This window comes from Lithobates pipiens, unplaced genomic scaffold, assembly GCF_037356315.1.
Source record: "Lithobates pipiens isolate NorthernLeopardFrog02 unplaced genomic scaffold, aLitPip1_a1.2 Scaffold_16, whole genome shotgun sequence".
In the NCBI taxonomy this organism is placed as follows: domain Eukaryota; kingdom Metazoa; phylum Chordata; class Amphibia; order Anura; family Ranidae; genus Lithobates; species Lithobates pipiens.
The window spans coordinates 8,729,850-8,753,022 of record NW_027507748.1 but is presented as its reverse complement, the minus strand read 5'-3'; the positions used below and the strand labels follow the sequence as shown (position 1 = coordinate 8,753,022).

Sequence of the window (23,173 nt, the reverse complement as noted above, 5' to 3'; positions counted from 1 at the left end):
GTTAGAAAGTCTGGTGGATTGTTTGCCGGACTAAGTCCATCAGTGGTCTCCAAACTGTGGCCCGGGGGCCTGATACTGCCCTTTGCTTGCCTTTATTTGGCCTCCGAGACACTCCTCCTTCCACTGACAGCAATGAGGAGGAACCATACCTCCACTCACACAAAAGATGGGGCATTATTCTTCTCACTGCCACTATCAATGGGGCATTATTCTATAATTCTATATTCCATTTTCATCTCCCATGGGCCACAGTCAACCCCCCCTAGGGTTGCCACCTGTTCACCCGGACAGTTCGGGTTTGGAATCATGCGTCCGGGTTTCAGACTGCTTGAAACCCGGACACATTATTCAGACGAGACTATGGCCTCCCGGCAGGGTTGCTGGCTGCAGTTGTCTAGGCTGAGAGTGTCTTTCATACTGCCCAAAGCCAACACTAACAATCCCCCCCCCCCCACAACACACACACAGACAGGAGAGGAGAGAGGGCTGGATCTGCACCTCTTCCTCCCACCCCTACCCCTCTGTGTCTGCCCACACTCCAATCCACGGTGCTGTGCCTCAGAAAAGTAAACTTGGGGCGAGAAATTTGAAGTTGAGCAGCCTCAGATACATATGGATGAGAACTGCTAACTGCCAAGGGGTGAGTGAGCTCACCATCCATCTCTATCTGTGACTGAAGTCTCCCCCTTCTGTCTCCTGCCTCTGAGTGAGTACACTAAGGTCAATCAGGGTTCTCAGAGCACCAATTACATCAGAGTTCCCCTTTACACCAGAGGCTACAGTGTTCCCCCTTACATCAGAGGTCTCTCCGTACATCAGAGTTCTCAGTGTTACCCCTTAGATCAGGGTTCCCAGAGCATCCCTTATGTCAGAGTCCCCAGAGTTCTCCCTTAAAGTGAAAGGGAACTCTGCGAGATCAGATGTAAAAAAGAGGAGCTCTATAGATTCATATGTAAAGGGGGAACTCTGTGGACTCTGATGTAAAAGGGGAACTCTGTGGACTCTGATGTAAAGGGAAACTCTGTGGACTCTGATGTAAAGGGGGACTCTGTGGACTCTGATGTAAAGGGGGACTCTGTGGACTCTGATGTAAAGGGGGACTCTGTGGACTCTGATGTAAAGGGGGACTCTGTGGACTCTGATGTAAAGGGGGACTCTGTGGACTCTGATGTAAAGGGGGACTCTGTGGACTCTGATGTAAAGGGGGACTCTTGTTATTAACTTCATATTATTAGAAATGTTATTTAATAGCAAAATATATGTATAGTTTATACTATAAAAAAAATTGCTTCATTAAGTGTTCGGGTTTGACTTGAAGAAAAGGTGGCATCCCTAACCCAACCCCCCCCCCCCCCCCCCCCCGGGTCTAAAGGGCAGTAAACTGGCCCTTTATTTTTAAAGATAGGAAACAAATGATCAGCATTTAGAGAAGTTTAAAAAAATTCTAATAAATCTTCAGAATCTCACCTGTAAAAGCAATTTCATAGTAATCTGCGGTGCGACTTGTCCTCCTGGATGATACACACAGTGGGGGGGTTATTTACTAAAGGCAAATCCACTTTGCACTGCAAGTGCACTTGGAAGTGCAGTCGCTCTAAATCTAAGGGGAAGATCTGAAATGAGGGGAAGCTCTGCTGATTTTATCCTCCAGTCACGTGCGAGCTAAAATGCAGTTTTTTTTTTTAATTTTCCTTGCATGTCCCCCCTCGGATCTACAGTGACTTTACTTCCAAGCGCACTTGCAGTGCAAAGTGGATTTGCTTTTAGTAAATAACCCCCCCCCCACAGAGTTAGTTCTAGGCGGAAGAGTTATGATGATTACTTCATTTCAGTCCTGGAAGATTTGGCCGCTCAATGACCCGACCATTTTTTTTTTGCGATTCAGCCATGCGTTGTTTTAACTGACAATTGCGCGGTCGTGCGACGTGGCACCCAAACAAAATTGACGTCCTTTCTTTCCCACAAATAGAGCTTTCTTTTGGTGGTATGTGATCACCCCTGCGGTTTTAAGTTTTTGCGCTATAAACAAAAGTAGAGCGACAATTTAAAAAAAAAACACAATATTTTGTACTTTTTGCTATAATAAATATCCAACATTTTTTATCAAAAAAACACATTTTTTCCTCAGTTTAGGCCGATACGTATTCTTCTACATATTTTTGGTAATAAAAAAAATCACAATAAGCGATTATTGATTGGTTTGTGCAAAAGTTATAGCGTTTACAAAATAGGGGATAGATTTATTGCATTTTTATTATTAATTTTTATTTTTTTTTACTAGTAATAGCAGTGATTTGGGATTTTTTTTGGGACTGCGATGTTGCAAGGGACCACTTTTGACACATTTTTGGGACCATTGTCATTTATACAGTGATCAGTGCTATAAAAATGCACTGATTACTGTGTAAATGTCACTGGCAGGGAAGGGGTTAACTGTGTTCCTACTGTAGGAGGGGATGGGACTGTCTAGGAGAGAGAGAGAGAGAGAGAGAGAGAGAGGGGGAGAGGGGGGGAGGGGGAGAGGGGGAGAGGGAGAGAGGGGGAGAGGGAGAGAGGGGGAGGGGGAGAGAGGGAGAGGGAGGGGGAGAGAGAGGGAGGGGGAGAGAGGGGGAGAGGGAGAGAGAGAGAGGGGGGAGAGGGGAGAGGGGGAGAGGGGGAGGGGGAGGGGGGAGAGAGGGAGAGAGGGGGAGGGGGAGAGAGGAGAGAGGGGAGGGGGAGAGAGGGAGAGGGAGGGGAGAGAGAGGGAGGGGGAGAGAGAGGGGGAGGGAGAGGGAGAGGGAGAGGGAGAGGGAGAGAGGGGGAGAGAGAGGGAGAGGGAGAGGGAGAGGGAGAGAGAGGGAGGGGGAGAGAGAGGGGGAGGGAGAGGGAGAGGGAGAGGGAGAGGGAGAGAGGGGAGAGAGAGGGAGAGGGAGAGGGAGAGGGAGAGAGGGATGGAGAGGGAGAGGGAGGGAGAGGGAGAGAGATCGGTGTTCATACATAGTATGAACCAGGCATGTACTGGCCATAGGGACTATAGGGAATTTCCCGGTGGGCCAATGGCTCAGTGGGCCGGTTCCAGTTACAGCCAGTGGCATCGCTGGGGGGGACTTTTGGGGCTATAGCCCCGAATCTGGGGCCCATAGCCCCGAGCCAGTCCAGGAGTCCCCAACCATAGGGTCCTGGCCCACTACTTGCCCTCTTTCTGGTGACCCTGATGTAAGGAGGGGCTCTCTGGGGAACCTGATGTAAGAGAGAGGCTCTCTGTGGACCCGGATGTAAGGGGTTGGCTCTCTAGGGACCCTGATGTGAGGCGGATGATCTCTAGGGACTCTGATGTAAGAGGGGCTCTCTGGGGACCCTGTTGTAAGGGGAAGGCTATATGGGGACCCTCATGCAAGGAGGGGCTCTCTGGGGACCCTGATGTAAGGAGGGGCTCTCTGGGGACCCTGATGTAAGGAGGGGGGCTCTCTAGGGGCTTTTTTGTGCAATTGTGTACAGTTTATATACTGTTTTTTGCATGTTTGCCAAAATTAAAGTGGGCCGGTCTGCATGAAGTCCAGGGCCAAATTTTTGTCCCAGTCCAGCCCTGGTATGAACCAGGGGCGGACTGACTATTTGGCAACTTGGGCACTGCCCAAGGCCCCCTGGCCACTAGAGGGCCCCATCAGGGTTGCCAGCCTCAGTAAAACCAGGGACAATATGTAAAAATGTGTTGTTTTTTTTTTACACCTGTCTCTGAAATGCCCCTCACCGACATCCTTTTGGTCTAAAAATCCTGAGATTATAGCTGCCCCTCCTCTCCAGTAACTTCTCAGCCAATAGAAACATGTCTGTGTATACTGTGTGATTGTATACTGTGTGTGTATACTGTGTGTACATGTATGTGTATACTGTGTGTACATGTATGTGCATACTGTGTGATTGTATACTGTGTGGCCCCGTAATCTCTGATTTCCTGGGGGCCCCATAATCTCCTATTGCCCGGGGGGCCCCATGAGTTGTCAGTCTGCCCCTGGCATGAACACAAAATCTGTCTCTACTTCCCTGAAAGAACCCAAGATCTGTGTGTTTACACACACACACACACACACACGGATCTCGTTTCTGTCACGAGCGACCGCGGGTGCCCGGCGGTTATCGCTGGGCCCTTGCATCGGCTCAAGATGGGCACGCGCGAGCACCCCTAGTGGCCAAAAGGCGAAGCGATGTAAGGCAACGTTGTTTTTCGCCCCCGACCGTGCCATTCTGCCGCAGTAAAACTGCACGCGGCTGGTCGGCAAGAAGTTAAGAAAACAGTAATAGGTGCTATCACGTTTCAGCATTTTCACTTCATTTCCTCTTTTATTTATGCAGTAGAGCTCTAGATCAGTGGTTCTCAACCTCGGTCCTCGAGTGCCCCCAGCAGGCCATGTTTTGGGAATTTCTCTTAGCCCTTGTACACGCGGTCGGACATTCCGACAGAAAATGTCCGATCGGACCGTGTTGTCGGATAATCCGGCCGGACTGTTTCTGTCGGAATATCCGACCGACCAAGTTTTAGAGCTGGGCTATAATATTTTGTCCTTGTCCGATCATGTGTAGAGAATTCCGATCGGACAAAGTGCCACACATGCTCAGATCAAATTCCTACACCAAAGCTATTGGCTACTAGCCTGAACGTAGTCCCGTCGTAACGAAATAACGTCATCACGTTACGTACGATCAGATTTTCCCAACAACTTTGTCCGACCGTGTGTATGCAACACCGGTTTCGGACAAAATCCGTTGGATTTGGTTGTCGGAATGTCCGACCCGTGTGTACAAGATAAAATAGCTGTCCAAAATACCAAGCCATTGACTCTGATTTAAAGCACCCGTGCAAGATAAAGGACAACCTGAAAACATGGACTGTTGGGGGGTACTTGAGGACCGAGGTTGAGAACCACTGCTCTGGAGTCATTTCCCACTTCTAGCTGTGGGCCCAATAATTTGGCCATAACTTTGTCCGAAGGGATATTTAGACATTTTTTTTAAATTTTTTTTTTTTTTTTTACAGAAAAGAGTTATTTACATTGGTTGGGTATAGTTGGGGATACCCAACCAATAATAGTGGCCGTGGTCACCAGGACAAATAGAGAGGGTGAATTGCCCTAGCAGGGACACAGACAGCAATAAAAACCTGACAGGGGGTCTAATTATCTAATCAACACTGAACTCCTTCATTCAATTGCAAGTTAATTAGCACAAACAACAAAACAATAATGGGTGAAATACTCTTTAGAATCTGTGTCAAGCCAGACTAGACTCATTTACATTATACAAGACAACAGACAGGTGGCTGGAGGTGATGATATTAGCATCTAAGAGTTTGTGTCTCAACAGTGTGATTCAGTCTATTGCTAACATGGTATTTACATATACAGAGTCTGTGTGTCTTTTGGGGGGGGGGGCACTGACCTAAATCCAAATAAAATCACCTCAGGGGTCCCCAAGCATACAGCTCACAAAGAGCACCGCTCCCCCAAATGCCAGGGCCCATAATCACAAAGCAAGAGGCTCGCATTCAGTCCCCTCCAAGAGCCTCGGTCCCGGCTAGGTCTGTCACAGATATTTCTAAAGGAAAAAAAAGTCATTTAAAACTACTCGCGGCTAAGGATGAGCCGAACACCCAGAACCTGCGAACAGACCTAAACTTCGTGTGAACTTTAGAACCCTATTAAAATCTATGGGACTCCAACATTCAAAATCAAAAGTGCTAATTTTAAAGGCTAATATGCACTTGCGTCAGATGGGGCGGGGCCGGTGACGGGTGGCCCCGCCCCCCTCATATAAGAAATGTCAGGCTGCCGGGATCCCCGCAGTGTCTCTGCCGGTGGAGACAGAGGATGGATATGACCAGTGGCGTAACTAGAACCTTCAGGGCCCCGATGCAAGAAACCATGAAGGGCCCCCCTGAACCCCAGCCAGGGCCCTTCCCTCTGAGTCCGGCGGTGGAACTCCAGGGTGTGGTCACAGGTATGACCTTTGTGAGCCCTGTAGTTCCACCACTGGTATCAGTAGTTTTTTTTTATAATTTGTTTTTTTAATTTTTAGGTGCCCCATTGGGGGACTGTCCCTAGGCAGGATGGGGTCCCCGTCCCCAGAAGAGATGAGGTCCTTTTCTCCAGGGCAGATGAAGTTACTGCCCCCAAGTGAGAAGGGGTCCCTATCCCCAGGGGAGGTGGGGGTCCCTGTCCCCACGTGAAAAGGGGTCCCTGTCCCCACGTGAGAAGGGGTCCCTGTCCCCAGGGGGAGATGGAGGGGGTATGTAATGGTGTGTGGGGGATGGGGTCCTCTCACTCACCATGACCAAGCTGCAGGCCGCGCACTCATCCATGTTGGCCTGGGCTCCATCCACTGTGCTGGACGGGCGATCAGCATATCTCCCAGAAAGACCTTTCATCATCTGTGTATGACGGGGGAGGAGGGGGGCTGGCAGACAAGCCTGCAGTGTCCTCCGGGGGGCTCTCAAATCTTTCCAATGGACTCGAGTCCGGTCGAAAAATCCGTTCGTGTCTGTGTGCCGGTCCGACAGACTACAACCGACGCCAAGGGCAGCTATTGGCTACTGGCTATGAACTTCCTTATTCTACGTCATCACGATCGAATTTCCGATTGGATAAAGTGCCACGCATGCTCAGATCAAATTCCTACACCAAAGCTATTGACAACTAGCGTGAATGTAGTCCCGTCGTAACGAAATAACGTCATCACGTCGGATTTTCCATCAACTTTGTCCGACCGTGTGTATGCAACAGTTTAGGGCAAAATCCGACGGATTTGGTTGTCGGAATCTCCGACCCGTGTGTACAAGGGCTAAGACGCCGGGAGTTTTTTTTTCAAAGTTATCAAGTAATAGTAGTCTAAGGTCATGTCTAAGCTGTAATAACGTTTTAGAAAGGGTAGGTGTAGACAGGGTCGTCTTTAATATAGATTGGACCCTGGGCAAAAATTTTCTTGGGCCCCCCCATGCAATTTCGCTCTCTACCTCTGAGACATACAATAAATAGCAGCTAGACTTAAAATCAGTTTACTCTATCAGATCAGGCAGCGATTGCGATTGGTTGCCAGAGGTTACAGCATATCATTACTGCTTACTGTTGCTGCTATTTACATACGAATGACGGTTATTTACATGTAAACACAGGGTCTGCAGGTGAGTCATCTGTACACAACAATAGGGCAGAGCTGAGCAGCATTAGTAGCAACACTTCACACTGAGATATCGGGACACTGCACAGGACTAAAACTTCAAGGGACGAGGGAATTTAAACTGGGATAGTTGGCAAGTATGAGGCAGCTGCTTTGGGCCCCACAACAATGACAGGGCCCAGGGCAGCTGCCCCTTTTTGCCCTGCCTTAAAGACGGCCCTGAGTGTAGACATTGTTTTATTTTGCCCTTCTATAAGTGTTATTTCTTTTTGTGAGATCTTCTTGCTGTTTCTGCCTCCGCCTCTTCTCTCTGCCCCCCCCCCACCAATTGTACCAATATGCCCCTCATAAACGCCTTATGGACGTTCCATAGTATGAAGGGGTCTTGAACCGACCCTACATTAGTCGAGCGTGAAGGACCTTTTTTTGGGTCTCCTCCCGTTGCAACAGAAGAAGGGTTCAATCGCCATACAGGCTTATGTCTGGTAGATGATAAGTCTGCTACAGATAAGACAATAGAGGCAATGGTCTGACCAAGTTATTGTGTTGATTGCAGTAGAGGTGGTTTGGAGTAGTACAGTGTACTACTAGTGTAGACCCCATGAGGTGGAGGGAAAAGTAAGTCAAATATTTTTCTCCGGCATGTAAGCAACGCCATGCATGGTATAGGGCCACTGCGCCTTCTTCTAGCTCTTTTACAGGCGGTGGCCCGGTCTTCTGTGGCCGCCACCACTGTCTTCTGTTCTTCTCTTCAGATGTTGCCTCGTCGCTCCCTCCGCTCACAATGACGGGGACCGGGCGCGCGGCGACTTATATAGGGACATCACCGGATGATGTCCCCGCCTATTATGATGTCACAGTCCCAGCATCCTCTGGGACTGTGACATCATACTGGGCGGGGACATCATCGGGTGATGTCCCCATATAAGTCGCCGCATGCCGGGGCCCTGTCATTGTGAGCGGAGGGAGCGACGGGGCAACATCTGAAGAGAAGAAGAGAAGAACAGAAGACAGTGGCGGCGGCGACAGAAGACCGGGCCACCGCCTGTAAAAGAGCTATAAGAAGGCGCGGTGGCCCGGCAGAAGAACCGAAGAGGGGGACAAGACCCCGAAGTCGGAAGAAGAGGCCGGTGGTGAGGAAGAAAGCCGGGCTCCTCCGCTAGTAAAAGAGCTAGCAGAAGATAGCGGAGGAGTCCGGTGAGAAGACCCCCGAAGACGGAAGACCCCCAGAGCTGTGCAATAAACTATTTTAATCCTGTGTTGTGTTTTTTTTTGTACTTTTTTTCACAGGTGAATGGGTAGGGGTACATTGTACCCTATACTCATTCACATAGGGTGGGGGGGGCCGGTATCCGGGGGCCCCCCTTATTAAAGGGGGCTCCCTGATTCCGATAATCCCCCTGCCCGCAGACCCCGACAACCAACGGCCAGGGTTGTCGGGAAGAGGCACTTGTCCTCATCAACATGGGGACAAGGTGCTTTGGGGTGGGGGTGCCGCTTGGTCCCCCTTTCCCCAAGGCGCCCCCCATGTTGAGGGCACGCGGCCTGGTACGGCTCAGGAGGGGGGGGGGGCGCTCGCTTGTCCCCTTTCCTGGCCGGCCGGGTAGCGTGCTCGGACAAGGGTCTGATGTGGACCTGGGGGGGGACCCCCACGCCGATTTTTTTTGGCGTTGGGGTTCCCCTTTAAGTCCATACCAGGTGGCGTGACCAGCGACGTCTCCTTCGCGGGCCCCGCCTACCTGGAGACGCGCTCGAAATGAGCGGACTTTCCTCCGCGTGTGTGGGCGAGTCCGTTCATTTCAAAAGTACGGCGGATAGTACGGCGGATAGTACGGCGGACTTAGTACGCCTTATTAGTCCGCTGAAAAACTGCCGTGTGTGGGCAAGTATCCCGTTCTGAAAAGTCCGACGGACAGTCCGGCAGGAAGTCCGCCGGACTAAGTCCGCCGGATAGTCGGCTACGTGTGTACGCGACATTACTCCCTATGGCAAAATTGATTATTGTACCCAAATTGTACACCATGGGAACCACTCAAGCACCTTAGAGTATTATACAATGAAACAATACATTTATAAACTTAAAAAACCTGGTAAGTGATTACCAATCAATGGGGGTATAGGTTGGGTTGTTTCCCCTTTTTTCATTCAAAAAACTTATATAAAAAAATTGTTATCTCCTTTTTTGTCAGCACCTGTTTTCACCAATCCCCTGTGTCCGCCGTAGGGGGAATATAGGGTCCCTGCCACTTGTTATATATGTTTTTTTCTTTTTGGCTCTGTCTCTCATTGATTGTCGGGGGAGTTGATCTCCATACCCTTTTTAGGTATTCACACACGTTTATCTAAATGATGTCCTTAGTATTTTTTATAATTGTTGTTAATGACCTGTATGTTAATTGTTACAATTTCCTCCTGAAGAAGCGGTTGGTCTGCGAAACTAATAGAGGAGACCCCCCATACACCACCAGAATCCAATCCTCCTTTTTGAGTGTTTGTACATGCTATATATTCTGCGGCGGGTGCGACACGAATTCAGCCATACTATCTGTATGGCTGAACTCGAATCGCACAGAGATCGGATGTGATTTGCACTGCAGTGCGGTGCGAATCACATCCGTTCTCATAAACCGCTGCAATGTGAACCCAGCCTTAGTGACACTGGCGACGGGGGGTGATCACGGGGTTAAACCTTTATTGGGGGGGTTAGGGGGGTACCTTAGAACTAAAGGGGGCTAACCCTAACTGCCCTAACAGTTATTACAGTCACAAATGACACCCGCCGGGTGATCAGGGGGTTAAACCTTTATTAGGTAATAAATGGCGGGTGCCCTGAAACTATAAAAAAATAACTAACCAACCAGCGTCACCTGTAACAGTTATATGGTGATCACTGGTGAAAGGGTTAACTAGGGGGCAATCAGGGGGCTTTATGCGGTAGTATATGGGGGTCCCTGGCGCTATAAAAAGCTGCGGCGAACCTAAATACCTACCTGCCTAACTAGCGTCACCTGTGACACTAATACAGCGATCAGAAAAACGATCGCTTATTAGGCTGGGTTCACACTGGAGCGATGCGGGAACGCCACGAATCCGCGGCGGGTTCCCGCATTGCATGCCTCCCGGCGGCAGTTCACACTGCCCTATGCGAACTGCTGGGAGTGTCAGTGAAATGTTAATGACACCCCCAGATCAGTTCGCATATCGCAGTGTGATCTGCAAACTCAGATCGCATGGTGTGAATACCCATGCGATCCGATTCTGCTGCGGACCAAAAAAAGGGTCCCGTGCGAATTTGCGGCGGGTGCGGCGGGTGCGGCGGGTGCGGCGAATGGCTGAACTCGAATCGCAGAGATCGGATGTGATTTGCACTGCAGTGCGGTGCGAATCACATCCGTTCTCATAAACCGCTGCAATGTGAGCCCAGCCTTAGTGACACTGGCGGCGGGGGGTGATCACGGGGTTAAACCTTTATTGGGGGGGGTTAGGGGGGTACATTAGAACTAAAGGGGGCTAACCCTAACTGCCCTAACAGTCATTACAGTCACAAATGACACCAATGCAAAAAAAAAAAATGCATTGGTGTCACTGTGACTGGGGGGGCAGGGGTAATTGGGGGGGTAAAGGGGGGTAAAGGGGGGGTGTGAGTGTGCCTGGCATGTTCTACTGTGTAGTGTAGTGCTTGTGCAACTCACCGATCTTCTCTCCTCGGTGCCGGAACGAAAAATACCGACACCGAGGAGAGATTACATCACTTCCTCTCCTGTGTTTACATTACAGGAGAGGAAGTGATGTCACCGGACAATTCTATTCGTCGGGAGCGATCGCGAGGGGGTGGCCATGAATGAATGGCCGCCCCCTCATCCCGGATCTCTCCCGCACGAATAGCGACCGCCGCAGGCACCGGGCGGGGGCCCGATCGGGCCCCCGACCCGGGGGAAGGCAGGGACGTACATGTACGCCCATATGCCTGCCCGTGCCATGCTGTCGACGTACATCGTCGTGCGGCGGTCGGGAAGTGGTTAAATTACGTACCTGGGGGGTGTCTATAGTATGCCTGTGAAGGGGCGCATGTTTCCCGTGCTTAGATCTGTCCCTGCACAAAGTGTCAGGCAAAAAAGTCATTTAAAATCACTCACGGCTATAATGAATTGTCGGCACCCGTAATACAGAGAAGTCATTGACATTCATTGATTAAAAAAAAAAAGCGTGGGGTTTCCCCCAAATTCAATTACCAGGCCCTTCAGGTCTGGTATGGATATTAAGGGGAACCCCGCGTCAAATTAAAAAAAAAATAAATGACGTGGGGTTCCCCCTAAATATCCATACCAGACTCTTCAGGTCTGCTATGGATTTTAAGGGGAACTCCACGCCAAATAAAAAAAAAAAATGGCGTGGAGTTCCCCCTAAAAATCCATACCAGACCCTTTATCCGAGCACGCAGCCTGGCAGGCCGCAGGAAAAGAGGGGGGGGTGAGAGAGCGCCCCCCCCCTCCTGAACCGTACCAGGTCACATGCCCTGAGCATTGGGAGGATGCTTTGGTCTGTGACCCCTTAAAGCACCTTGTCCCCATGTTGATGAGGACAAGGGCCTCATCCCCACAACTCTGGCCGGTGGTTGTGGGGGTCTGCGGGCGGGGGACTTATCAGAATCTGGAAGCCCCCTTTAACAAGGGGACCCCCAGATCCCACCCCCTCCCCGTTTGAAATGGTAAGGGGATACAAATGTACCCCTACCATTTCACAAAGAAAGTGTAAAAAATGGTTAAATAAGACAAACACACTTTTGAAAAATTCCTTTATTAAAAATAAAAAAAATTCAAAAAAGATTCCATTGGTGGTAATCCACTCTTGCTATCCAGCGATGGATGATCATCTCTCCGGGGTCCAGCGATGGCTGATCTGATCCAGCGATGGGTGATTTTCTCCCATAGACTTGTATAGGGTGTTGCGGCTTTTCGAATTTGCCGCGAACAGCCCAAATTGTTCACTGTTCGCTGAACAGACAATGTTCGAGTCGAACTCGAAGCTCATCCCTACCCTCAATCTCCTCACAGATCTCCAACTTACTGAATGACATATCAGTATGGATGTCACCACTTCCTCAAACTCAATCTTAACCCTTTCATGACTAAACCTATTTTTAACATTTGGTGTTTACAAGTTAAAATCCATATTTTTTGCTAGAAAATTACTTGGAACCCCCAAACATTATATATTTTTTTTAGCAGAGACTCTAGAGAATAAAATGGCGATTGTTGCAATATTTTATGTCACACGGTATTTGCGCAGCGGTGTTTTAAACCCAACTTTTTGGGAAAAGGGGACACTTTCATGAATAATAAAAAAAAGAAACAGTAAAATTAGACCAATTTTTTTGCATAATGTGAAAGATAATGTTACGCCAAGTAAATAGATACCAAACATGTCACTCTTTATAATCGCACGCACTGGTGGAATGACGACAAACTACGGTACCTAAAAATCTCAATAGACGACGCTTTAAAAAAAAATTCCGGTTACCAGGTTAGAGTTACAGAGGAGGTCTAGTGCTAGAATTATTGCTCTCACTCTGACGATCGCGGCGATACCTCACATGTGTGATTTGAACACCGTTTACATATGCAGGCGCGACTTACGTAAGCGTTTTCTTTGCTGCGCGAGCTCGCGGCGACGGGGGGGGGTGCTTTAAAAAAAAAAAGTATTTATTTTAAAATTAATAAATTGTTTAAAAAAAAAAAAAACATTTGATCACTTTTATTGCTGTCACAAGAAAATGTAAACATCCCTTGTCAGTAATAGGTGGTGACAGATACTCTTTATGGAGGGATCTTTTAGACCCCCCGATCCCTCCTTTACACTTCAAAGTATTCAGATCGCCATTTTCGGCGATTCTGAATACCGTATATATTTTTAAATCCGGCGCCATTGGCAGCCGAGTAAATGGGAAGTGACGCCATGACGTCGCTTCCGTGTTTACAATTAGGAGACTGAAACGAAGCCGCTTACGGCGTAATTCCAGTTCCTCCCTAGCCGCCAGAAGCTGTGGATTGTTTATCGGTGGTCCCGATTGAATGGGAGCCCAGGTAAGAGCGGCGGGAGGCGGAAGAAGGGGGGGAAATCCTCAGGCATAACAGCCGAGCGGCTTTTAGCCGCATCGGTTGTTATGGCTGGAAAGCCAATAGCCCGCTCTGAAAAATGGTACCGGGATGATGCCTGTAGGTTAGGGTTGCCACCTGTCCAGGATTCACTCAGGCAGTTCGGGTTTTGAATCATGTTTCCGGGTTTCAGTCCACCTGAAACCCGGACACATTATTCAGACCAGGCTGTGGCTCCCCAAGTAACCCAGATAGTCATACACAAATCTGTTGCCGCTGTGGGCGGCTGTTTGAGGTCAGGTTTGGCATCACTGAAGGGTGGGTTGATGATGTAAGCAAGAGCAATTTGGCCGCACCCACTGGTGCGATCTGTGCGCTACATTACTACTCTCCTTGGGGCACCCAAAAATATCCTAGGTCTTTTATAATCCTATAGTGTTTACTGAAAAAATAAACAAAATATTGCCCTATGCCGCAAAAGTGTTCGGGTTTGGCTTGAAGAAAAGGTGGCAACCTTACTGCAGGTGCGGGCATCATCCCCGGAAGCCGAGTATGCACATCTGCGTACGTTCGGCGGCAAGGGGTTAAGGTGCTGAGGTCACGTGGTTCTGGGTTCTGATACAGAAGTATGTTCTGACTCCATGGTCCTGGTCCTCCTGACCAGCCCCCAGAGGCCCTCATGGCCTGGGGTGAGGATCCATCTGTTTTCCGAGGCTAGCCCGAGGCACAGTAACTGGAAGGAGGGTTCCGAGGTGGTCCGGTGCCGTCTCGGGTTTGGAGAGGCCCAGCAACTGAAAACGCAACCAGGGGAGGACTCTTCAGAAGAGGACCATGCAGGAGGCTGGCTGCTCGGTAAGAGCCTGGATGCTGAGCTGAAAGGACACAGAGTGAATCCGCATTCTTACGGTATCGCCGGACCGGCTGCAAGATACTGGTACTGTAAGAAAGTTCCTAATTTCAATCTTCGGTTATAACTAAGTTCCTGTGAGAGACTTTCTGTTCTAATCTAAAGTTCTACAACCAAGTCTGTGGCGGAGACTTATCTATTCTTAAATCAACTGTTGGCTGCTAAATTCACTAGAAGGGGATTTATCCGATAGATGAAACATCCAGTTGCGAAGGGCTATTCCCTGGATCACCTAGAGAGAGACATTTCAAGTGTCAGCAGTTCCAAGAGTACCTGAGCTTTCCTACCCATCCCCTCTATTCCCTACTGAGAGACTGAGTTCTGTTCAACGATTTATGCAAATAAAAATTCCTAAAAGGGATTCAAGTGTCGGTCTCTACAGTTTATTGGGCCATCAACCAGCAAAACCAGCCGCTCCTTCGGGAGTCAGTGCTACATGTAGATTGGAGAATTGGAGCATTTCTTTTTTTGGGCACAGTGAGGCTGCAAATGGGCACAGTGAGGCTGCAAATGGGCACAGTGAGGCTGCAAATGGGCACAGTGAGGCTGCAAATGGGCACAGTGAGGCTGCAAATGGGTACAGTGAGGCTGCAAATGGGCATTGTTGACCCTCTTTTCCACTTACTGTAGCAGCGCATTTCTCACCCTAGGCTTATACTCGAGTCAATACGTTTTCCCAGTTTTTTGTGCCAAAATTAGGTGCCTCGGCTTATACTTGAGTATATACGGTATACATATATATTTTCATCTGGTGTCTATGCTATGATATAGTTCTTTTATACATAAATGAAATATTTTTACAATTTTCTGATTATAATAACATGTATAGATTTTTTTTTTTTTCAATGATGATAAGTGTTTAATTGGATAGGATATTAATTCATTTTTTTTTTTATATGATGATAAATATTTAACCGCTTGCCGACCGCCTCGTGCGCCAGAAGGACTCGTGCAGGCAGAATTACGTACCTGCCTGTATGTGGCCCTTTAACCACTTTCAGCAACTGGACCATTTGGCTGGCCAAAGGACCAAGCCCCTTTTTGCGATTCAGCACTGCGTCCCTTTAACTGACAATTGCGCGGTCGTAGCGACGTGACTCCCAAATAAAATTGACGTCCTTTTTTTTCCCCACAAATAGCGATTTATTTTGGTGGTATTTGTTCACCCCTGCGGTTTTTATTTTGTGCGCTATAAACAAAAACAGAGCGACAATTTCGAAAAAAAAGCATTATTTTTTACTATAATAAATATTCCCCAAAAATGTATATATAAAAAAAAAAAAACTGTTTAGGCCGATTCGTATTCTTCTACATATTTTTGGTAAAAAAAAAAAATCGCAATAAGCGTTTATTGATTGATTTGCACAAAAGTTATAGCGTCTACAAAATAGGGGATAGTTTTATGGCATTTTTATTAATATTTTTTTTTTTTTTTTACTAGTAATGGCGGCGATCAGCGATTTTTATTGTGACTGAGACATTATGGCGGACACATTGAACACTTTTGACACATTTTTGGGACCATTGTCATTTATACAGTAATCACTGCTATACAAATGCACAGATTTCTGTGTAAATGACACTGGCAGTGAAGGGGTTAACCACTAGGTGACAGTTTAGGGGTCAAGTGTGTCCTAGGGGCATGTTGCTAACTGTGGGGGGGGGGCATGGCTGTGTTGCACACATCACTGATCTCTGCTCCAATCACAGGGAGCAGAGATCAGTGTCACTGTTGCTAGGCAGAATGGGGAGATGCTTGTTTACTTTAGCATCTCTCCGTTCTTCCCCCCTGTGAGAGGATCGCGGGTATTCCCACGGCGATCTAGTCCGCGGGACCCGCGACTGGACTCACGGAGGTCCCGACCGGTGCATGCGTGGCAAATTTAAAGGGAGGTATCTGTACGCCCTTATGCCTGTCCATGCCATTCTGCTGACGTATATGTGTGTGCGCTGGTCGGGAAGTGGTTAAGAGGCAGCTTGCGTGTGCGCCCGTGGAAAGCTCCGTGAGTCGGATTGCGGGTCCCGCAGACTCGATCGGCATGGGGATACCCACAATCGCCTCACGAAGAGGAAGAACGGGGAGATGCTAATGTAAACAAGCGTTTCCACGTTCTGCCTAGTGACAGAGTCACTGATCTCTGCTCCCTGTGATCGGGAGTGGTGATCAGTGATGTGTCACACACAGCCACACCCCTCCACAGTTAGAAACACGCCCCTAGGACACACTTAACCCCTACACTGCCACCTCCTAGTTAACCCCTTCACTACACAGTGTCATTTACACAGGAATCACAGCATTTGTATAGCAGTGATTGCTGTATAAATGACAATAGTCTCAAAAATGTGTCAAAAATGTCTGACGTGTCCGCCATAATGTCGCAGTCACAATAAAAATCGTTGATCCCCGCCATTACTAGTAAAAAAAAAAAAATATTAATAAAAATGCCATAAAACTATCCCCTATTTTGTAAACGCTATAACTTTTGCGCAAACCAATCAATAAACGCTTATTGCGATTTTTTTTTTTACCAAGAATATGTAGAAGAATACACATCTGTCTAAACTGAGGAAAAAAAATGTTTTTTTTTATATATTTTTGGGGGATATTTATTATAGCAAAATGTAAAAAATCTTGCGTTTTTTTTTTTTTTTTTCAAAATTATCGCTCATTTCTTTATTTATAGCGCAAAAAATAAAAACCGCAGAGGTGATCAAATACCACCAAAAGAAAAAAAGGGGGGGGGGGAAAAAGGACATCAATTTTTGCTTGGGAGCCACGTCGCACGACCGCGCAATTGCCACTTAGAGCGACGCAGTGCCGAATCGCAAAAAGTGCTCTGGTCAGGAAGGGGAGGGGGGGGGGTAAATTCTTCCAGGGCTGAAGTGGTTAAGTGTTTATTTTATATTTTGAGTCTAGCACGTCCACAGTTAGTTGTGCAAACAAGGATTATGCTTATATGTGTATATATCTATGTATATATATATATATATATACACACACACACACATATATACACACACACACATTTATATTTATATATATATATATATATATATATATATATATATATATATATATACATTTTTTATATTTCTAATATATATATATATATATATATATATATATATATATATATATAATTTATATAAATATACATATAATATTTTATATATATATATATATATATATATACACACACGCACATTTATATAAATTCTTTGGAACGTATGTGACTTCATGATATACCTATTGCATAGACAACAACAGAGATCTGGATCCCATATAAAAGTATACACACAGGATAGATAGATTATATATATATATATGTTCCTCACACACAGTTGGTGTTAGACAGCGCTTGTTCATTAATTTATTTACATACACCTTGGCACACTTATATACATATTTTTCATTATTATTATGAACACAGATGTATTATTATCCTACAGCCAGTTATTTCATTTAAATGCTACATTTTTATCACATTTTAAATTTTATTTCATTTCATTTATTCACCAACTATTCAGGTGTTCACATATTTATTGGACATAGTTTATTAAAACAAAATAAGTTATTTAAACACTTTATTTTAGTTGGTTTAGATTAAATTTAAAACATTATAAAAGCATTTGCCTCATCTTTGCACTGAATTCACACATTCATGTGCATTCCCCCAACTCACACGCGTTGAACACGTTTGCGAATCAAGGTTTTTTTTTTTTCAACTGAAGATTAATTAACCGCACATGGAGTCACATATTTGAAATATTTTAGTAAGTATATATATATATATATTGCACTGCTTGTGGTGGTAGGGTAGCTATGACTAAGCACTGTTAAGTGTGAAACGCGTCAGCTCATTTTTGCCCCATTTTTTGCTGTGGCTTGTATCTTGTACTTTCTACAAATAAAAGGCTATATTCCGGAGTGCGGCTGTCCAGAACTTCCTTTTTGCCTATTTATAATAAACCGCACCCATTTTTCAGCGGTATTCACTCCTTAGTGGGTCATGCATTATGTCAAGTCACCCCTTATTTTTAAATACCCCCCCTCCATTATCATTGGTATCCACCATGCCCGGATTGGCCATAGGGCAAACCTGTGGGCCGCCAGGCTGCAAGTCCTTGCTGACTCATCCAGCCTCTCCTCGGTCAGTTAAGCTCAGCCATCAGCGTCAGGGGGAGGAGCTAGATGAGACACCTTCGGCCTCTGCGCGGCTGCATGGCCGCCTGTATAGGTCAGCCGCCGGTGCCGGAAGGAGGAGCCAGAGCAGACACATGGAGCCGGTCTTCTGTCGAGAAGTGCCAGAAAAGAAAACGTGAGTTCAGCCCCCCTGTAAACTGCATAGGAGGAGGGGTGGGGCGGCTGCATATAGAAGATTAATTCTCTCCATCTTCCTCCTGCAGTAGTGGAATGCCTGCGAGATGGAGAGGAGAAGCAGGAGACTGCAGGAGGAAGATGGAGAGAATTGTTCTTCTATATGCAGCCGCCCCCACCGCTCCTCCTATCCTGGTTTTCTCTGCTGCTCCCCCTGGGCTCTCCACCTCCCCCCAGACTCTCTGCCACCCCCCATGCTCTCTGCCACCCCCCCATACTCTCCACCTCTCATGCTCTCTGCCATCCCCCCACACTCTTCACCCCCCATGCTCTCCAACCCCCCATGCTTTCTGCCATCCCCCCATGCTCTCTGCCCTTCCCCCCATGCTTTCTGCCATCCCCCCATACTCTCCACCTCCCCCCCATGCTCTCTGCCATCCCCCCATACTCTCCATCTCCCCCCCCATACTCTCCAGTCCCCATGCTCTCTGCCATCCCCCCATGCTCTCTGCCATCCCCCCATGCTCTCCAACCCCCCATGCTTTCTGCCATCCCCCATGCTTTCTGCCATCCCCCCATACTCTCCACCTCCCCCCATACTCTCCAGCCCCCATGCTCTCTGCCACCCCCCCATACTCTCCACCCCTCATGCTCTCTGCCATCCCCTCATACTCTCCCCCCCTCATGCTCTCTACCATCCCCCCATACTCTTCACCTCCCCCCATGCTCTCTGCCATCCCTCCATACTCTCCACCTCCCTCCATGCTCTTTGCCATTCCCCCATACTCTCTACCCCTAATGCTCTCCACCTCCCCCCATGCTCTCTGCCATCCCCCATACTCTCCACTTCCCCCCCATACTCTCCACCTCCCCCCCATGCTCTTTGCCATTCCCCCATACTCTCTATCCCCCATGCTCTCTGCCATCCCCCATACTCTCCACCTCCCCCCCATACTCTCCACCTCCACCCCATGCTCTCTGACATCCCCCCATACTCTCCACCTCCCCCCATGCTCTCTGCCATTCTCCCATACTCTCCACCACCCCCCCATGCTCTCTGCCATCCCCTCATACTCTCCCTCTCCCCCGTGCTCTTCACATCACCCCAATGCTCTCCGTTGCCCCCTTGTGCTCTCCACATCACCCCCACGCTTTCCGCTTGCCCCCCTGTGCTCTCCACATCCCCCATGCTCTCTGTTGCCCCCCATGCTCTCCATTGCCCCCTGTGCTCTCCGTTGCCCCCTGTGCTCTCCACCTCTGCCCCATGCTCTCTGCCACCCCCATGCTCTCCGCTGCCCCCCCCCCCGTGTGTTCCACATTATCCCCCCACTCTCCGCTTCCCCCCTGTGCTCTAAACATCCCCCATGCTCTCCGTTGCCCCCCATGCTCTCCACCTCACCCCCGTGCTCTCTGCCGTCTTCCCTGTGCTCTCCACCTCCCCACATGCTCTCCACTGCCCCCCTGTGCTCTCCACCTCCCCCTATGCTCTACGCTGCCCCCCTTTGTTCTCCTCTTCTTCCCTGTGTTCTCTGCCTCTCCCCTGTGCTCAAGGTTCTTCCCTGTGCTCCCCAACCCCCCATGCTCTTTCCTGGTCCCATCTCACCCCCCCCCCCCACACCTCTGGTGGGTTCCCTCTTCCCCCTCTTAGATCTGTCAGGGAGGAGAGTGGGGAAGGGGCTGGTTAACATGTCATGGGCTGCTCAATGCAAAATGCCCAGGCCTATTTTTTGTCCCAGTCCAGGCCTGGTATCCACCAATTAGCGGGTCATGCATTATGTCAAGCAATGTCCATATTTACAATAAACCCCACCCATTTTTCATTGGCATCCAACCCTTAGTGGGTCATGCATTATATCAAGCCATGTCCTTATTTATAATAACCGCACCCATTTGTCATTGGCATCCGCCCATTGGTGGGTCATGCATTATGTTAAGCCACACCTTATTTATAATAAACCACACCCATTTTCAATGGTATCCACTACTAAGTGAGCCATGCATTATGCTAAGCCCCATTCATAACTATAACAAACCACACCCGTTTTGCATCAGTCACCACCCCATAGTAGGTCATGCAGTCTGAATTGTCCTGCTAATGTGAAGACAAGCCATGTGATACAATAAAGACATAGAAGACATAAAGCCATGTGATACAATAAAGACATAGAAGACATAAAGCCATGTGATACAATAAAGACATAGAAGACATAAAGACACAGAAGAGAGTGAAGAGTAACATTGTATCTTAATTGAATTCCTGTATAGGGAATGAAAGTGAAACTGACTCACCCTCCTAAATGGTAAGTGTGGACCGATGTTCTAAAAGCTGAAATGAAAGCCAAGATACTTGGTAACTTATATATATAGCTGCAATCTTTAACTTCCTGTGGGAGGAGCATTTATTGGTCTTATTGGTTTTCTTGTAAATGAAACTCATCCATTACATCAGAGCAATTTAAAATTCCTTTATAGTCTCATCAGAGAACCCTCCAGATACCAGACTATTGTCTTACTGACTAAACAATTATGTATGGTAAATACCGGAAACAAACCCCAGTATCATACAACAGCCACAGAAAGGAGACATAATAGATAAAATAAGTGGCAAAAAAGATTTTTTCCCACGCTACCTAAAAAAAACGTACGGCTGGGCTAATAAATGTGTGGCTGCATCCAACCTAATTGTGTCCCCACAAATTAAAGTAAAAAAAAAAGTAAAAAGTAAAAAAAAAAGTGCAAATGCTGCTGCGCCTATCTATACCCTCTGTGCCTTATGTATTAAACCATCAACACACTCTCTGACCATTAGACATCTGCATTCGTTTTCGTCCAAATTTCGGGTATTTTCGTTATCGTTTTAACAAATGATAACGGACATGCAGAATCCGAAAACCGAAAGATCTGACATAAACAAATGCTTTATTATCATATTTTGTTGCGACAGCAGTTCGATATAGATAAGAGATTTGAGATGACGCTGATAATAGCGATCGGTGTCCATCGAAACCTGTGGTCGAATGTGCCTAACCTTACCTCTATTAGTCCAAGATTATTCGACATAGAGAGAAAAGATTCAACATGAAGATTCGACAAAACAATCGCCGCGAGCGGACATTTATGGTCAAATGCTCCGCCCATAGGCTATAGAAGAATTCTAATGTTGGTTGACTAGTAATAATAATTAATAAATATAATTATTACTAGTGTCATACAACATTAGAACACTCTCCGACCAACTCTTGTATCGTGTCGGCACACTCTCCGACCAACTCTTGTATCGTGTCGGCAAACTCTCCGACCAACTCTTGTATCATGTCGGCACACTCTCCGACCAACTCTTGTATCGTGTCGGCACACTCTCTGACCAACTCTTGTATCGTGTCGGCACACTCTCCGACCAACTCTTGTATCATGTCTGCACACTCACTGACCATCTCTTGTATCATGTCTGCACACTCTCTGACCATATCTTGTAACATGTCTGCACACTCTCTGACCAACTCTTGTATCATGTCTGCACACTCTCTGACCAACTCTTGTATCATGTCTGCACACTCTCTGACCAACTCTTGTATCATGTCTGCACACTCTCTGATCATATCTTGTAACATGTCTGCACACTCTCTGACCAACTCTTGTATCATGTCTGCACACTCTCTGACCAACTCTTGTATCATGTCTGCACACTCTCTGACCAACTCTTGTATCATGTCTGCACACTCTCTGACCATATCTTGTATCATGTCTGCACACTCTCTGACCAACTCTTGTATCATGTCCGCACACTCTCTGACCATCTCTTGTATCATGTCTGCTGTTTCTGACCATCTCTTGTATCATGTCAACACACTCTCTGACTGTCTCTTGTATCATGTCTGCACACTCTCTAACCATCTCCTGTAGTGTGTCCACACATGGGGTACATATTATATAAACTGTGTGTGTATATAATATATTTATATATTACACACACACACTTTTATTTTTGAAGTGGGGGGGTCTTGGGGGAGTTCCCACACATTTTTACCCAGGACTTGACCCCTGTCCTGCACTATTCATAGAATTAAAGATCCCACTTCTCAACCATGGAGCTATACACTCCTCTTTATGAGAGAACTAAATGGACTCCTATAACTTCTAATTGGAAGTACTGGGGGGGATAATGGGGTGACTAAATCCCCATATTTGCTTATTATGTTCAGGTGCTTTAACCACTTCCTGCCTGGCCTATATCAGAATGACAGCCAGGCGGTGGTTCTGTTATCCTGACTGGACATCATATAACGTCTTTCAGGATAACGAGCCGGCATGCGGCGATCGCAGAGCTGCCTTTAACGCAAAGCAAAAGGGGCAGCTGCCCTGGGCCCTGTCATTGCTGTGGGGCCCAAAGCAGCTGCCACTTAAGCCCTGCGCTGCCCGCAGTTTTCCCAGAGTAGCGGGTGCAGCCAATCCCTCTCCTGCTGTCCCAAGTGTCGGCCACAATATGAAAAGAGAGAGGGACAGCTGCGGGCTTCATGTGTTTGAGCCTGCTCATCCCGCTTCTCCCTCTGCCAGGAGGTGCGGACTGGAGTGACAGGGAATGACAGAGCAGCCCTCCCTGTTCCTCCTGCCCCCCACCACCACCTGACAGACCTGTGTAGCACACAGCCAAGTGAAGTGTTCCGGCTTTGTGCTACGGGTCTAATAGGCAGAGACTGTGTTGCA

The 23,173-nt window shown here is 47.6% G+C and overlaps 1 protein-coding gene across 1 annotated transcript in view; it reads right to left on the bottom strand.

Annotated features, from left to right (window-relative positions):
• Positions 1-21,882, bottom strand: part of LOC143981500 (V-set domain containing T-cell activation inhibitor 1-like) — a 49,726-nt gene extending 27,844 nt beyond the window's left edge. Inside the window, exon 1 of the mRNA XM_077479368.1 lies at positions 21,682-21,882. Coding sequence (XP_077335494.1) covers positions 21,682-21,882 — 201 coding nt within the window. The remainder of the gene's footprint in view (positions 1-21,681) is intronic.
• Positions 21,883-23,173: the final 1,291 nt, after the last annotated feature.